Source organism: Odontesthes bonariensis, chromosome 4 (genome assembly GCF_027942865.1).
Source record: "Odontesthes bonariensis isolate fOdoBon6 chromosome 4, fOdoBon6.hap1, whole genome shotgun sequence".
Lineage (NCBI taxonomy): Eukaryota > Metazoa > Chordata > Actinopteri > Atheriniformes > Atherinopsidae > Odontesthes > Odontesthes bonariensis.
The window spans coordinates 21,698,465-21,716,809 of NC_134509.1; the positions used below are offsets into that span (position 1 = coordinate 21,698,465).

At 44.3% G+C, this 18,345-nt stretch overlaps 1 protein-coding gene across 3 annotated transcripts in view; it reads right to left on the bottom strand.

Annotated features, from left to right (window-relative positions):
- Positions 1-597: 597 nt before the first annotated feature.
- The window catches only part of LOC142378682 (E3 SUMO-protein ligase ZBED1-like), a 29,890-nt gene continuing 12,142 nt past the window's right edge, over positions 598-18,345 (bottom strand). For 2 of the 3 annotated variants that reach the window (XM_075463479.1, XM_075463480.1), the window contains exons 2-7: positions 16,569-16,897; positions 14,506-14,570; positions 14,246-14,403; positions 13,601-14,095; positions 2,892-4,396; positions 598-1,807 (exon numbers count right to left, since the gene is read on the bottom strand). In XM_075463479.1, the coding sequence (XP_075319594.1) occupies positions 1,145-1,807; positions 2,892-4,396; positions 13,601-14,095; positions 14,246-14,403; positions 14,506-14,570; positions 16,569-16,897 (3,215 nt within the window). In that variant the 3' untranslated portion in view covers positions 598-1,144. The other variant, XM_075463481.1, reaches the window with a different exon arrangement.

Below are 18,345 nucleotides of genomic sequence, written 5' to 3' on the forward strand. Positions count from 1 at the left end.
AACGGGCCAATAGAAATGTAATATTTCTTTGACGTCATCGGTGCTGCGTCCGCGAGTCACGGGAAAAAGCTACATTTATACAGCCGTCGAGTTTGGAAAAGGACACAAAGAAACGAGTCATGTCAATAAGACTTCGAATAATTGAAAATATTCACTTATTAACAGCGAAACGTCATGTTATATACACAAGGTATAACAAACTATTTTAATATGTCCGATGAGTTCGCAAATGTTTTCAGATTGCTTCATGAACTATTTAGTTGAATACATCTCCATCTCCTCTCCCTTCCCAGTTCATAATCAGGGCTTTCCTTGTAGCTGGCTACTTTAATAATGACTTATTTTTTATAATATGAATGGCTCCTTATCAGGCCACGAGCTGATCGTTTCAATCAGGTGTGGAGAAGGGAAACATCGAACACATGCAGGGCAGTGGGTCCAGAGGACCGGAATTGAGAAACAGTGTTAAAAGAAAAACTTTCAGAAAGCCTGAAGAACTGTTGCTAAAGACCAGTTTAAAAGATTATAACAAAAAAAGTCTTACTGCTTGGAAGGAAAAAGTAAAGAAATGAGGGCTGGATCACAACTTTTGCACAGTACTGTTTGTTACTTAACCAGTTTATTAACACAAAGATTTAATTTCCAGTGAAATGGTTGATAAACAGTAAGTAACATTTAGTTTTGACAAGTTTGACATAATAATCTGATGATCAAATAATAATAATAACCAAAAAGGTACTACCATGAAGGACTGAGTGTAAGGCACTAGGAGCTACAAGGTCATTAATGGACAAATCAGAGTTAATGTAATTTAGAAAGAAAAAAAGAAAAACAGTCAAACACATATGGAAATATACAAAAATCACAGTTACTTTGGAGAGCAAACATGCAGCTTTAAAGTTGATGTAAACCCTTAAGGCTGCTGCACCAGCAGGGTTGAATATCAGATGTTAAAAAGATTCGACCCTCATGTCTAAAAACAGACTCCACCCACTTGTCCTGCAGCTCCTCCAGCTGCTGTTGGAGGACAGATTTGGTTTGATTTGGGTTTATATCTGAACGTAGGTAACGTTTAAAGGTTCAACAGGAGTTTACGGAGGTTAAAGTCGGAGCTCGTAAACGTTTGCAGAGGCTTCTCACTGCCTCAGTTTTTGTCGTCACTCTTGGCTGCAGCCTGTCCGCTCTCGGCGGGGGAAATGTGGTTGTGATGCAGGAACAGGATCGCATCCAAACTTTCAGGCGAAATGTTCGATCTCCTCCCGTTTGCGGTTCGCGCTCCTTCCTGCACAAAGTCCTGCGCGGCGTTCCCCGCCACCGCCGGAGCAGCCAGGTAGGCCCGTGCCACCGAGGCCAGGAGCGGGAACTGCACCGCCTTCGTTCTCCACCACTGCAGGGGCTCCACTCCAAGCGAAGCCCCCTTGTCGGCTCTGAAGACGGACATCTCGATGTCCACGGACTCCTCCACAGAACTCTGTGTGCTCCTGGGAGTCGAGCTGAAGAGGTCGCCCAGCAGGAACTCCATCCCGGAGAGCCCGGCCTGAGAGCCCGACTCCATTGACTCGCACTCGTAGGCAACTCCAGCGTCGCAGACGTCGTCTTCGTCTGCGTCCGCGAGCTCTTTGAAGTTGATCGGGGGGCATTCTTTGAGCCGTTTGCTCCTCCGCACAAAGTCGCTCTCTGAATCTGCCGACTCAAGGGAGGAGCTTCTCTTGACTTGGCTCTGTGTCTTAGCTTGACTCCTTCTCCTGTCCTCCTTCACGATCCGAACGGCCTCCTTTTTGAGCCAGTTAAAAGTGGCCGTCTGCTCCTACAAAATCACAACAAACACATTTTAATTAAACCGCATCGATTCTTACTTCCTTTTCACTTTATTAAAACTGTAGCTGGAGATTTAGCAGGGCTTGACCCACTTTTTTTATTCTTTCTTTAGCCCCTATTCCTCCCCTCCATTTCACAAAGGTCAGACGCACCTTTTCCCTTTAGGAGATCAAGAAGGAGCCGTCATCGAGCCATCCACAATGCTGCCTGTGCCTCAACTGAAAAGCTACATCACCAGTCCTTCTTGACCTCTAAAGAAAACTGGGTACTACACCTCTGCAAAACAGAGGGATGGAGGATAAGTAGCGGAGAACCGAGAGCAAAAGCAAACGTAAAAGATAAAGAGCAGTTTTGTTTCTCAACTAACGTATGAGCTGAATCAGACGATATAAAAGACTTGTTAGACATCATTCCCCTCAACTAAGCACAGACTGCAGAAAAGGACAAAAAGGGTGCAGCGATGTCCAAAGATCCTTCACTGAAAACCTTTAGTTTATTTCAAACTAGGCCATTATTCACACGCACATGATTCAAGCTTCTTCTTCCCTTTGTTGTTCCTCCATCACAGCTCATAGTGGGAGGTTGAGAACAGCTGAAGCACTAACCAGTCAAATTACCCGTTAACCAGTGAGCGTTACCACGTTGTCTCCATATGAAACGGGGACCTACACATACTGCAGCACTCGTCTTAATGTAGCTTTGTTTTTAATGTACTCGTCTAATACATTTTAAAAACACGAATCCTGTTTTTCCTGAAAGGAGCTTTCTGACCGTTCAGCAGCTGTGACACATGTGGGACAGCTGAAAAGCTCAGGTTCCACACACTGAAATGGTTATTTAAAGAAGTTAGATTTATCACTAAATTTAGCACTTTAACATTTGCTCTGTTCAGGATGATGTTAGCAGCTCCATCAACCTCATTCGTGTCCCACTTTTTTTCTGTTGGAGTGAACGAACAGCCTGATTTGACCCACTTCCCACTAATCTGAGTGTTTTTTTAAGAAGTCGTGTTCTCTACAGCTGATAAAATGAGAAATCCCCACAAACTGCTCTTTAAAAAAGGTACGACTCACCTTCTCCTCCATGAACCCGAGCCCATGGAACTGGGGGTCGAGGGAACACGCCACACTCAGAGCCCTGTTCACTGCGGGGTTGTCGTAACACCTCGCCAAGTTCCGCCTCATCATCCTCTTAACCTCCTTCAAGATGGACGACGAATCTCCGGGCCGGAGAACGAGGTGCCGCGACAGCAGGCCGGTGAGGATGGGTTTGATGAGGGACAGACGGGGGAAGGCCTCCTTGGCCAGCGTCCGACAGGCCACATCCAGAGGTTTGAGGACCAAACACAGCTCCTCCACGACCTTCCATTCGGCACGGAAAGTCGGGAGGCTGGTCGACGTGGAGCTGGAGGTGGAGTTAGCGTGCAAGCTGCCAGATGAAGTCAACTCCGAAGCCGCCTTCTCTCTTGTACAACTCTCATCTTTGATCTCTTTTATTATGTCACAGAGTACACTTTTGTTTTTGGTGAGCGTGCTCAGCACGGGGTAAAGCGAGTTCCAGGTGGGCCGGCTGTGAGCCCACGACTTCAGTCTCATCTTGTCTTGTTTCGTCAGGCCCTGCGAGAGTTTCTGGACATAATGCTCGTATAAGCCTCTGTCCTGAGCCGACGGCAGGAACAGAGTGGAGAGAATACCCTGGAACTGGCTGAGGGTTTTGGATATGACGGGGTGCGACATCACTTCCTCGATGCAGCCCTGCACGGCGCTGAAGAAGCACGGGACAGATGGAAGACCCTCGCCGACACGTCCGTCTGCAGCGTGCGTTTCCTCGGACGACGCAGAGTCGTCCCTCTCCAGAAAAGTGGTTGAGTTTGGGTGAGGGGCGCTCCCCGTGGCCTCCACGCCCACCTCGCTCTTTATGGGCCGCAGCCTGGTCCTGCTCTTCCCTTCCACCCCCCACAGCACCAGATTAGGCTGGAATATTCCCCACTCCTGCGCCATTATTTTCACCTGCGCCTCCACAGCCTGAAGGTCGTAGTCGTTTCCCTCGCTCTCGGTCTGTCTTTGTGTTGCCAGGGCCAAGTTATGAAGACTGAAATGTTCATCTATGTAGTGCGCCCAAAGGGTGAGGTACCGCTCTGTGTTGCCCGGCCAGCTGTGGAGCCAAACATCCACACTTAAGTTCACAAAGTACGGAACTTCTCCCTGATGGTTGAGAGGTCGCCCACGTCTCCTCGGCTCAAACTCAATAGGAGCAGTGTAGTCACTTATCTCCTCGTTTTCTACGCTTCCAGTTTTTGCCCCGAGCAGCTTAGCGAGGCTCTGCTTGCCTTTGGTATGGTGGTCTCTGAGGAGGCCCTCGACCTGACAGGGCAGAGGTAGCTCCCGGTGGGAGGGCAGGAGTGTGTGCAGCAGCTGGCGGAAGCCCTGCCCTTCAACCAGCGCTGCAGGCTGGAGATCCACGACGATGAAGTTGGTGATGGCCCTGGTCAGCTGAGCTGGCATGAGCAGGTGGGGGGAGCTGACCGGAGCACTGATGGGCGTCACTGGCTGAACGCGCTGTTGTGCATGTTGTTGAGCTGTTGTGAAAATGAAGAAAGTTTCCATCAGTTTGAAAGAAACAAGTTAGCAGCAAGTCAACAAAGTTTGATCGATTAACAGATTTTGTTCAATTTACAATTTTTTTTTTCTTGGTCAAATCAGATTGTTCCCATTTTTATTTACTTTGTATTTTACTTCCAAACAGCAAAACTTCTCTAGGTCTTTCAAAGTTTTTCTTTTAACATTTGCTGCTTTTTCACTCATTGTCAGTCCAATCCTTATACGTGAAGATTTTCAGAGGAACTTACTTAACTCTGACCAATGAATCATTCAAGGAGAAAAAAGGCTCCTAACTCAAAGGATGAACCAGTGTTGTGTCAACACATAACAGACAACTTAGCAAAGAAGCCATTTTAAATTGGATCTTTAGGCACTTTGTTCCCAGCAGCCTGTCACAGAGACACATCATTTGTTCCCATTTCTTTAGTTGCATCTATGAAAAACAGCAAAGATAACACAGTCTGACAGACAGAAAATAGGATTTCTGCAGCAACAAGGTGATTCCCAAAGAGCTGTTAGCTGAAAACTTGGCATATCTCAGCATGGTGTGCAGTGTGTCCTTAAAACATTTGAGGAAACTGGACAAGTGGAGGACAAAAGAAGAAGAGTCAGGCTTAAAGAACTATCTACAGCAGATGAACAGGATCTGAAACCGTATTTTCCGGACAATAAATCGCTCCAGAGTTTAAGTCGCATCAGTCAAAAAAAAATAAAATAAAAAAAAATAAAAAGGTCATGAATAGGAAAATTATATATATATATATATATATATATATATATAGTCGCACCGGACTATAAGTCGCATTTATTTAGAAAATTATTTCACAAAATCAAAGACCTGCTATTCAATGAACTCACGGAAACTCTCGACCTCGGCTTGGATGTCTGCCGGCAGTTCCTGACACACCGGTTTCCATTCGCTGAAAGAGACGCCTTTGCGTTGCATGAAGCGGTAACACCAAGAATTTCCACCTGAAAAATCAGTAATATTCATCTCCTCGGCAACTACCAGGGCGTAGAGACGCAACTGCAGCGCTGAGAAGCCTATCCCGGCAGTACGTTGTTCCAGCACCCACGTGTGGACTCGATCCTCCAGCTGCGGCCATCTTGGGTTCAGCCCGCGATTAGCTCGCTTTGTTTTCTTCATGGCACTGAGCTTTCGCTCCGTTTTTCGCCAGTCCCTCACAAGTTTCTCACTCACTCCAAACTTCCTGTCTGCTGCCCGATTGCCGTTTACGACTGCATATTTTACCACCTGCAGTTTGTACTCTGCGGAATAAGATTTTCTTTTCCGTGGCATTTTGTCTGTCTCTGCTGTTAACGTTTCAGTTGATTTCTTTAGTGCAGGAGCAGCACATGCCTACAGCACCCTCTGGCGGCTGCAGGTAGCAACGTCTACTCCTTGATGGATACACAAGTCGCAGGACCAGCCAATCTATGAAAAATAGTGCGAGTTATAGTCCGGAAAATACGGTACTTAAAATAAATTACAGAAAGCTTGTCTAAAGCCTAATTTCCACAGGGGACGTAACGGTTGCTGATCGCTGCCACTAGTCCATGAGAGTATGCCCACGCGGTTCCGCCATCATTCTGCTGCACTTCTGTTTCTGACGGAGCCACAGCTGAGCCGCATCAAGCTCCACAGATCAGATCACAGGAAGTCCCACACAGAACCAACAAAATAAACTTCCGCCCCCTTTAAAAATAAAACATAACACGTAGCACATGTAGCCTATCACAACTTCATATTAACATCAACAAAAAAGTAGCTGATAGATGGTCAGATCAGCAGGAGAAGCAAAGTTAGCTGCTCGTTGTTGTGGTTACAACAGTTTATCGCCGGATCTCGCCTACGTTCCGGATTATCGCGGGAACCGAATACGGTTAGCTACATCTGCTGCAAAACTGAAGCTATGGTTACAGGTCTTCCTGCGATCCTGTAAATCTGCACAGAGTTCCGTTTCTTTCCTTCTCACTGTTTCCAGTGCAGCAGCAGCGGCTGGAGGCTGTGAGCTGCTAGCTTCTTCCACTTAGCCGCGTTACCTTTGTTAGCTTCGTCAAACTGAGCGTTTTCAACACCCCGGTGCTGTTTTAAATGTCGGATTAGGTTTGTTGTCCCAAACGACTTCGCCCTGTTTCCTCCGCGGCTTATTATCCTTCTACAGATTTTACAAATCGCGTATTTTGGAGTTTCTTCACTCACAGAGAAAAAATTCCACACCGCCGACATGCTGCTGATGCGTTCAAACGACCGGGCGAAAATATCGGATTTCTCTAAACCTCCTTTAGTTCAAGGTACAGTATAGAGCTGTAACAAAATCCGGGTTATCCGGTTTTCAACCCGGATAAATACGTCACCCGGGCAGACCGGATGGTGGCATGCATTTGATCCGCCTTAAAAAAAAAAAAAAAAAAAAAGATCCGCCCAAGTTGAGCCAGACGGCATTTCATTATGTCAACAAATGGCAGTTACAGCGCTCTTGCACCTTTGTCGTGAGAGAAATGATGAAACCGGAATATATATATATATATATATATATATATATATATATATATCCCTCTTTAGTTGCCTACTAGTTCAGTCACAAACACACAGTCACAGGCACACACTGAGTGAAACGAAACCTAACTCCCGCCCCGTTTGTCACGAGCCCGTTTGTTGTTGGTTAAGTGAGCCATGCCCCCTACTGATCCGTCCTGATTTGCGATCCGTCCGGACGGGACGGATCCCCGCTGACTCGTACTGCTCGAACGGATCACTCTGCGAGTCGCGGGTCGCGGCGCATTCGGCTCTGCTCGCTCGCAACTCCTAGTTGTATAAATGAGCCACGCCACCAGCCAATCACAGACTGGTAGTTTTCACAGACTGGTATTTGTGTGATAAATAATAAAAAAATAAAGAGGAAGAATTGTAATAATCATGTTAGAACTGGTATAGTTGGGTGCTAGCTAGCTAGTCCCGCCCCGTTTGTCACGAGCCCGTTTGTTGTTGGTTAAGTGAGCCATGCCCCCTACTGATCCGTCCTGACTTGCGATCCGTCCGGACGGGACGGATCCCCGCTGACTCGTACTGCTCGAACGGATCACTCTGCGAGTCGCGGGTCGCGGCGCACTCGGCTCTATCTCTCTGCTCGCTCGCAAGCTGAGTCGGGCGAATCATGCCGGCTCTGGGTGACTCACGGCCAGTCGAGTCACGCGGCAGAATCGAAACTTAAAAAGATCCGAGTTGGCAGTGATCCGCTACTTGCCCGTCTGACCCGCTGAGTCACTCAGAGCCAGCGATTCAGCGGTCAGACGGGCAAGTAGCGGATCACTGCCAACTCGGATCTTTTTAAGTTTCGATTCTGCCGGCAGCAAGGATTGTCGACTCGCTACAGGCTCGGTTAGCGTGGCTTCATGCATCTTGTACAGTCGTTGAAAAATAATCATTTCATGTCTGGCTTTCAGATAAAATGGCATTGAATTATTACTTGACAAAAATAAATGAGTGAACTTGTAGCCGTAGGCTGCTCTTTGATTTATCAAAATGAATTGATAAATGGGACAAAAAAAAAGGCGAGGTACATAGCCACTTAACGGCAGAAAGGTTTTTTTTTTTTTTTTTTTTTTTAATAAGTGACTCAAGTGATTCAAGTGATCCGTATAACTCGAATCACCTCCTTGAAATGATCCGATCAGCCCGGATCACCCAAAAGATTCGAGTTAAGCATCTCTAGTACAGTATAAACAACTCGTTCAAGAGCCCTGTTTCATCTGCAAGATTAATTAGATTAAAAAAGATTAAAATAGTCTAAGCATCAAGGAAAACGGTTTAAATTTGTAATCAGGGTGTATACAGGTATAAACAAGTTAAATTTAAGACTTTAAGATCTTTTAATGCCACTTTAAGACCAAACGTACGATGGAAATACCAAATATTTCCAAGTAAACACACTGACAGTATGGTAAAATGACAAATGACGGTTGAGTTTAAGAACATCGACTAAATGCGTGTGATGCGAAAAGATCACAAAAATGTCATCACTGTCCTAAATTAAATATATTACAATATTTTCAGAACATTTAAGTCCCATGAACAAATGCTTATAAAATCAAGTAAATATATTAAAAATAAATAAATAAATACTGTTCCTTTAGAGCAAAAAAAAAAAAAAATCCAAATATTTAAGACCCATGCAATCTGAATTTAAGACAATTTAATACTTTTTAAGGTCTTATTTTCAGGAAAATTGATTTACGACTTTTTAAGACTTTAAGGACCCGCGGCCACCCTGCGTAATAACCTGGTAAAATACCATAATTTGTTATATTATGCTCTATTGTGTCATTTGGCACAGCTCAGCCTTTTCTCCCTGTTTCCCTTCCTTAAGAACGGCTTCTTGACAGCCACCCTTCCATGGAGCCCATTACTGATGAGGCTTGGGCCAACAGCAGAGGATCAGCTGAAGGTCCAGATGCATCTCTCAGCTCCTGTGTCAGGTCTTTGCTGGATTTTTTCCTCTTTCTTAAAGCAATACAATGCAACTTCTCAAAAAGCCCATTATGGAGCTCCCCCTACAGGCTTGGAGGTAATGTACGGTTACACTGTCGTAAATACAACACCCTTTCGCTTTCACGTTTCACTTTTCACGTTTGTTGACGAACCGGCGAGGAGTCAGAAGGTGCAAAATATGTCGACCGAGAAGGTAATCAAATGTACCTGGGAGCGTGAGAGGGGTCTATTTGTTTTTGCGGTAGGTGTGCCAGAAAGCAAGTCGAAGTACTTCCGCTCAGCTCCCGGGCCAATCCAGCAAAGTTACATAGCGCAGTTTTTCCAACTCAGACCCCCGAAGGGCATAGGAGACAGGCCAATCGTAATATTAAAACTCATTCTAGCCGCACAATTTTTTTCAAGCTGTTATTTTAAGGTAGAAATGTTACATAGTATTGCTTTAAGGACATCACTTTCAGATCCTGTTCATCTGCTGCAGATAGTTCTTTAGGCCTGACACTTCTTCTTTTGTCCTCCACTTGTCCAGTTTCCTCAAATGTTTTAAGGACACACTGCACACCATGCTGAGATATGCCAAGTTTTCAGCTAACAGCTCTTTGGGAATCACCTTGTTGCTGCAGAAATCCTATTTTCTGTCTGTTAAACTGTTATCTTTGCTGTTTTTCACACCTCCACAATAAGTTCAACTGTTACATTAAAACATCATCTTGGAAAGCAGGCTATAAACATTGGGTGGCCCACACGACAAACTGACCAGACTAAAGATGTCCTCATCGAGCTCAAAGCTATTTTCCTGACTGTGATGCAGAAATAAACAGACATGCTTGTGTAGAGCTACATCAGGCGAGCTAGTGGTTCTTCACTGTTGACCAGGACACTTACTTTTCTCTGGAATATTCTTCATAATAACCAAGGAAGACAAGGTTGTTTTTTTTTAAAACTTGTATCCAATTTTAGCCATGCTCGGAGTGTGATTTAAGGATCACTATTATTGCCTAAACTAAAGCTGAATATATGATGTACACTTTGATCATGGCTCCAAAACTCTAGTGTTATGTGACCCTATGAGATGCAGGGCTCTAGAGTGCGACCACATGCGACCTATTTTCTCAATGGTGCGCCTAAAAAAAAAAATCTCAGGTTGCACCGGTGCAACCACCCGTTCGAGGAAAAAAAAAAAAGTCTATGCGACTCTTAAAGTCTCCCTGTGGTTCAACAAGACACATGTTAGACCCATATCGTGGTCTAAACCAATCAGAGATAGTGAAGGGCGGGACCCCCCTCTGATTGGCCCGTGTACGTGTGTACGTTTGAACATGTGCGTCAGATAAACAGTGGATGTAGCCGCGGGTGATAACATGACAAGAACGATTGACAACTTTTTCCTTAAGTTAAGGCCTGATTCGTCTGAAAATAACCACAACCAATGCTCTGACACGGAGCCATCAACCTCCCATGTTATGTCAAGCCCAGGTCCAGAGCTAGCATCAGATAAGCCACATACCATCGACTCCGAGCCAGAACCAACTGAAATTAAAAGGGGTAACGTGTATACATTTGACCAGTTTCCCTGGCTAAGATGCAGTAAAGCCGATAAGATAATGCACTGTATTTACTGTAAAGTGTGGCAATAGTGCATTTGTGACTGGTTCTAATACATTTCGAATTGAAACGCTGAAAAAGCCCAACGCATCTATGAAACACATTACCTGCTCAGTGTCCCCTCTCCCCGCTGCCTTTCAGCGGCAGGCAGCAGCAAACACATCATCGGACGAGGCCGAGATGATAATCAAGTTGAACGTTGCCGACCATATTGCAAAAGTTCCCTTCACTAAGTTAAAGTCCGAAATGATTCTTCAGAAGAAAAATGGCTTGAACGTAAACCCGACGTACAGCAATGATGTTGCGTGCGCGCAATTTATAGGAGTCATCGCAGATACATTGAAAAAAAAGACGTCTGTGCTAACTGCGAACAGTGAGTACATGGCATTCCTGATCGTTCAGGAATGTGTCAGTGTGTACGGCTGTATCTTGAGGAGAGGAAGACCGGTGAATATGCTAGGGCTGTCCACGACCAAGGATTTTGGACAAAAATCCCAAAAACATTTACCTTTAATGCCCGGCTGCCGCATCTATGCGCATTTACCACTAAGGCCGGGAGTAACCTTGTGTGACTAACAAAATGTTTCCTGGTTCATCTAAACACTAGGCCTATAGCCTACACAAAATCAATTGACTGCTCAGTTCTTCTCTGTACACATGTAGCCGGGTATTTTTAAAAATCTTCACTTTGCCCGGAGTTTTTAAAAATATTCGTTTATGATGCGTTTTCATGTGGATGACAGGTCCAAACGTAGGGCCAGTCAGAGAGTGAGAAAAAACCCAACGTTAGTGACCATTGGCTGACAAGCAGAATTTTACAAGCGCACAAGCCGGGTGGTTCAAGTCTGCCCTCTCTTTACACGGGCAAATTATTTCAGATTTTGACATTCTGAATGTGTCACAAAAATAATCAGAAAGACAGACGGACTTTGAATATTCTGACCGCGATTTGGACGTCACCTGTTGCTGCGCGAAGATGACAGCGCGGCCGTGATCTGTGTGTGGTAACGGGGTCAGAAAGTACAGCGGTGACCGGCCACCTCTGTTCCAGAAGGCGCTCCAACATGCAGTGGAGTTCCATCTCGTGGAGACATCCTGGATGAGTTTGTGTTCAACGACGTTCTGTTGTATTTGTTTTTCAGTGAGAGCCGCTGTAGCCTTGGCACTTTTCTTAAAATGTCCAACAAGACGTCTGGCAGCTGCTATGACACGGCAAATGGGATCTTTTTTAAGAGCCGCATTGATGCACAGCTGCAAAGTGTGCCCTGCGCAACGAACTCCTTGGATGTTGCCCCAGGACGGGACGCGCTAACTGATCGTTCTGTCCTTGTAACACGAATTTACCGTTTTGATTTGTTTGACGTCTTTCTTTGTCACGCCCTTCAAATTAAAAGTCCCGAAGCCCTTTGACGAGACGCGGCTTTTTTTTCTTCCTGCGAACCAATCAACCAATGGAATTTAGTCGACTGGTAATTTTTTTGGTCGACCAACGACCAATCGATTATTTGCCGTCAGCCTGTACTGTAGTCCACTGTACTGTAGTCCATAAGACATTGAGCCATGAGATGTTCAGTTTGAAGCCATTTAGATTTTTTGTTAAATTTATTTTGAGATGTTTTAAGTTTAAATTTCAGGCCAGTGAAGCACTTTAAGCACCAACACTTTTTCAGTAAGTAGTTAGTAAGTTAAGTTCAGTAAGTTTGTAGAATTGTGCTTCAAATAAAGAACTTTATTTTGACCAGATTGCTAGTTAATCATTTACAAGTCAATATTGCCTATAAATAAAAAAAAAAGAAAAAGTGCACCTGTAAAACTGCGGTGTTAAATGCAATGCGGTTGAAAATTTGGGTGCACCTAACTTTAGTGCTGATACACCTAAGAAAAAAAGTTAGGCGCACCAGTGCAAAAAGTTAGTCTAGAGCCCTGAGATGGGTTTAAGAAGGAAAAAGAAAGGTAATATGACTGCTGCAACAACCAATTAGGCATTCAGCATGTGGCGATATATTAATCAAAGGAACACTGGTGTCATTTAAATAAAAAACAACTCGGTAAACGGAGGCAAAAGCATGAGTTTAGCATGATATTGTTAGTGTGATGCAACCTTCAGCTGTTATGAAGACAGCCAGCGGGGTGTAGTAAGAAAAAGAAACAGTTGAGAAATAAAAGTAGTGCTTTGTAGTCAATGATTGAAAAGGTACTAAAGTATTTCAGCTCCATGTTGTAGTGCGAGGTTATAAGACAATCGAAATCTGGAAAGGTAGGCAGTTAAAATATGTAAATATGTACTATTACAGGGACTCACAGTGCTCAGAGGATTAGTAATACCACCAGGTGGTCCTGAAAGGTATTTCAAAATCTAAAACTGAAAAATGTGTTGCATTCATGCAGAAGTCAGTCATTTTTTCTGTAATAATAATTATTTAAAGTCAATTTGATCATCCTGAGTATAACTCCCACCGAGACTGCCATCTGTTAGTTAATGTACATCACAGTTCATAGCTGTTTGCAAATCGTTCTTCAGAGACTAAGGGATTACAGCTGACGTTTCACTCGTGCTCATTTTTAATTTCCCCACTCAAAGTCATTTATTTAAGATCAGTTTATTCATAACTTCTCGGTATGACTTTGTTTTAGTTGTCGATTCCTTGATTCCTTTATTTCAACCCCACTCTGGTGATTCAGGGCGTGTTCACACAGAGGTTTAGTTCTATTTAAATTAATTGTGGACCTGTTATTCTGGATCACTTGAAATGTGAACGCTGTCATGCAAAACCTGGTGTGCACAAAACAAGTGGAGTGAGACCAACATGAGAAGGTGGTTCCTAACAAACTCTAGAGTGGTTCGATTGAATCTTTCTTTAAATCTGAGGTTCTTTGCTCAGTGCAGGCGTCTGATCCTCCGTTTCTTTGCAACATCATCATTTTTGGGAACAACATAGGGTCTCCTAACACTGTTTTAGCTTCTCTGTTGCTAAATTCAGCACTGCACAGACTAAACAAATGAACACCCCATAAACACACCCTATAAAAATGGGGAAAAATGAGGTTCGAGTTGTGATAAACCCAAACTTTTATTTGACACAGTTACCTGTTGTCTGACTTCGATCCTTGTTGATGTCTCGAGGTTTGATGTGATGCTTGCTGGTCAGATGGCTTTGGAGGTCCGCCGCCCCTCCTCCGCAGCTCACGTGCTCCATGCACAGCTTGCACACCGCGGTGCTGCGATCCAGAGGCCGGCCAGTCGGGTCTGGTTCCAACCCAAAGAAGTTCCAGGGGCTGTTCTGGGGGGTGACTGGGTTGCTCAGCAGCTTCTCTGCTCCAGGCATGAAATCATACTTTTCCATTATGCTACTCTGGGACAGTAAGGAGGGGGGAATGGATGCAGAGATCACGCCTGGATCAGGAGCTGCTTCTGGGTGTGACACAGTCGACACATCGGTGATCACGGGCATGGGGCTCTGCGATTGGCTGTGGTCCGACCAAAAGGAAGTTGTGCTCATCTCCGGGAGGGTGACCAACTGGATGTCCTGCAGGAGGCGCAGAGCCGTTTCCTTGTCTCCAATTTCACATTTAATGCTCTCACCTGTATTGCCAACACAACCAAATGCACACAGACAAATTCAATTAAATTCACATTTACAGCTAGTTGAAGGTTATTCTGACAGTGAAAAGGAAACATGGATCAGCTATTCTGCATCATCACATGATCATAACCCAGAGGGAGGAAACTCACTCATTCCCAGACCCAAAAGAGAGGCGTACTCCTTGCCAATCAACACTTTGAGCTCTGCACCCTCTGAGATGGGCTGGGAAACCCTGTAGTAAATGTGACGGTAAAACTGGAAAACAACCAAGTTGTGTTCCTCCTCCCGGCTGGTGTACGTCACATATCTGCAACGCAAAGCAAACACGTGCAGTTAGGCACTGTCAGCAAGAGAAGAGCTTTTAGAAGAAACACACTAAAGCATCAGAGACACAGCAACAACTGCTCACCTCATCCAGTTTGATTTGTTTTCATCAGAAGCATCCACAAAGACGAAAGCAGCATCATCCCTGATCTGGAGGTCAATAGCAAATCGGCATTGTTACGAAATAAGATGCAAAAAAATCTGCCCAAACAAAACCGTGTTCCCCTTTTTTCCCCTCAAAACACATCATAACTTTCATAAAAACCCTGCTGGTGACTAGGCATGGGCCAGTATAAGATTCTGACGGTATGATAACCTTATAACGGTATTATAATTATAGCTCTAAAATGTGTATTTTGAATGTCTGTATTTAAAAACAAGAAAAATAAAAAAAAACTTTTCCATTGAACAGTCTTTTATTTTTAAACAATAGAACATTCTACATATTAGTAAATATGTATTTAAAATAAATAATTTAAAAAATGACTGAATTCTTTCTTAATAAAGTGTGTCCTTTAACTGAAGCTAAACCTGCAACTCAAGTCACAAGTTTATGAATTATTTTTAGTGAAAAAATAAAAAAAATAATGCAAATAAATGCAAGCACTTAACCTCAAGATCAAGATCAAAACATAAATAATTGAAAAAAGTAAAAACACTTCCGCTAACTACACTACAACAACGAAACTGGAGATGGAAACAATGCCCTCGTCAAGAGCAGGAAGGACTGCCATGAATGATCGGCATTCTCACCCATTACTCACATAACAGCTGATGAGCCTACAGAAGTTGAAATTTCAATAGGCATGCATTATGTTCCATGTGTTCTCACCATGATAGTCTGTTATAGTACTTAGAATATTGTTATAGGACTTTTAAGTGTATTGTGTTACCTTTTCTTTGTTTTTTATGAAATAGTGTGCTTCAGTGGACACACCTGGGAATTATCGTTGCCTTTCAGGATGCAACAATAATAATAGATCGGTTTTATACAGTGCTTTTCATAATACTCAAAGCCACTTCCAGTGAATGAAACAACAGCAAATTCCCCAAAGTTCTGCTAATCTCTGTCAGCGAGTTCTGGGAGTTGATGTGGTCACTATGCTGTTTCAGTGCAGTGTGGTGTGGTACAGTAGCCTGGGTGCCAGCCGAACTTAGCCCCGCCCATTAAAGATTTGCTCGGGAAGTTCGGTCTGGCTCTGCTCAGTCGGGAAATCATTATGCCCGACCAAGAATTGGTCGGACCAATCAGATTGCCAGGGCGGGCTTTATACGATGATGGACAGATGATCAACAGGGACATTATCGAGTACGTCACTAAAGAGCTGAACATGGCTGCCGCTGGAGAGCTAGGGTGTGTAGATTCTGCCATCGAGTCTGTTCTACAGGATCTCCACATTGCATTCATTTTGAAAGACGAACAGAGGAACGCGATAAAGGCTTTTATCGATACAAAAGATGTTTTTGCCGTCCTTCCTACAACAAGTGTGTGTTGCTTAATCTACGTCACATACTACGTTGCTCTGATTGGTTGTAGGTCTATCCAATTGAGCGAAGAGGCATTTTTTCTCCTGGTTCGGTTGAAACACGCCCCAAACTCAAAACTCTATTGAGCGGTATCAGACTCACATTCTGACTAGAATCGTGAGTATGACGTAGTCAGGCTAGTGGTACAGGTGTCTGTACCGCACTTCTTCGCTCAGTCTGGATTCTAATTGGTCCATTCCGTTTGTCGTTTTCCGCGCGCGCCAAGATACAAAGTTTGAATGGTGCACGACTACGCGGCAAACAAAAAACAGACGGGGGAAAAGTTCGGGGGGCTCAACTCCTTCAGCCATCATACAGCCTGCAGAGCTGCCTGCTTGTCACTCACAGCAAGCAGAGGTGCGCGGGGGAGGGGCACTACACTGCAGCTGCACACGGCGTTAGGGACCTCCACTTTCTCTCTGACGAGAGGTCACATAATAAAAAATAAATAAATGCTCATAACGAAGGTACGGTATGACAGAAAATTTTAGTGGTTTTGAAACCTTGACTTTTTCATACCGTGGTATACCTTGAAACCGGTAACTGGCCCATGCCTACTGGTGACAGAATTAAAAAAAAAAAAAGTGAACATGTTGTACATATATATATATATCTACTCACAGCCCAGGCATATTTGAGGTTGTTCGGCATGTGTCCTTTGCACACTTCTCCCACAAAGGGCCCAAACAAGACGCCCTGCTGAAGTTGACACTTGGCGTACACCTTCTTCTCCCCGTGTTCCTCACCGGACGACCCAGAACCAGCTATCACAAAGCCGCCGTCCCCACAGAGGCACAGACAGGAAGGCAGTGACAGCACGGCCCGGGAGGGGCCGCGATGGAGCCACGGCTCGCCGGGGGGCACCACCGCATCTGGGACATAGTTGGAGTTTGAAGGGCTCTGGAGACATGGCACATCCTCCAGGAGCTCTTCATGATTCAGATCTACACCTGGAGTAGTTTGTCAAGAGAGAAAAAGTTAAGAGATATTGATGACAATCCATCTTCACAGGATTTCTGTTTCAAGCTCTCAACAGAAATATAAGAATTAAGCAACACAGTTCATGCAACATTACAAGGGACATTTTACAAATGTTTTATGTACAGTTTGTTAAATCCACTTAATTTTGTTCCAGTTCAGTATAACTCCGATACAGCTCTCCTGTGTCTGACTGTCACGTTCAGCTCAGACTTTTCCATCGTGGAAACTCCTGAAACTCCAACCGTGCACCGAATTGAATCCTTTTTCCCTTAGTTATATCAGCTCTGCCGTGTTAACATCTATCCAGCTCCCAGTTTAACACCATTTCATGTCTCAAAGAATCAGCGACATTTACCCCCAAAATCGTTGTGCAGGAAAAAGTCAGACCTCACAATCGCTTGCCGCTATTTTCTCTCCCTTGTATCACTCCGTGATTGCCACCTGCCGATAGCCGCGCCTGTTACGGTGTTTACTGCTCGGTCTGCACTTCGGTCTGCTCGGTCTACACAGCACGCAGTGATACAAAGGTAGAGAGAAAATAGCGCCAAGCGATGTGAGGTCTGACTTTTTCTGGATGAACGATTTTGTGATGCAAATGTATTACTCTTTTGAACGCATATTGTTTTGAAAAGCAAAACGCTTTATTTTTTAAACCCCAGCCAACTAGCCGGACTACCTTCGTCAACGCCAAAACGAGGCTGGAACTCTGCTCACAGGACGCAGCAGGGGGTAAGAAAATCTTCATAAATGATATTTGCTAATATGGGATGTCATACAGCTTCATGTCAAAAGAGTCGAACTATCCCTTTAAGATCTGGGCAATGTTATTCTTCTTCAACCCTGTTATGTAAACAATGGAACTTGTGAACTGATAATAATATTGATCACACAGTTAATGATTTCAGTGTGTCTGCATCTGTGTGCATGTGCCTCTTGCCTCATGGACTCTTTCAAGACCTCCTCATGGCGATCTTGACTGCTCCGAGTGATCTCCCTGATCTGGACTGTGTGGAGGAATGCTTAAGTTCTCGAGCGCTACTCTCCTCTCCTCGCTCCTTTTGTAAGCTGCTCTCCTCATTTTTTGTTTCTGCCGCTGTTCTCTTTCACTTCGGTCTTTAATTGCTTTCTTTTTCCCTTCCTCTAAATTCTTCCTCCTCTCTCACGCTGACTCTGCAGGCATTTCTCCCTTCTTTCTGGATCACCTTTAAGGCGAGCCCGATACTCCCTCTGCCTTTCTGCTGCCGTTGCTGGTGCCATCTTTCTCACAGCTTAAACATGGAACATAGATTACATTCAGCATGCATGTGCTAAAAGAATGTTAATCCAATATAATAAGAATTAATTTAAATAATTGAATAACTTAACAACCAAAGTCTTAAAATGACAATCTCACCAACCTGTTACAATCAAACACGTA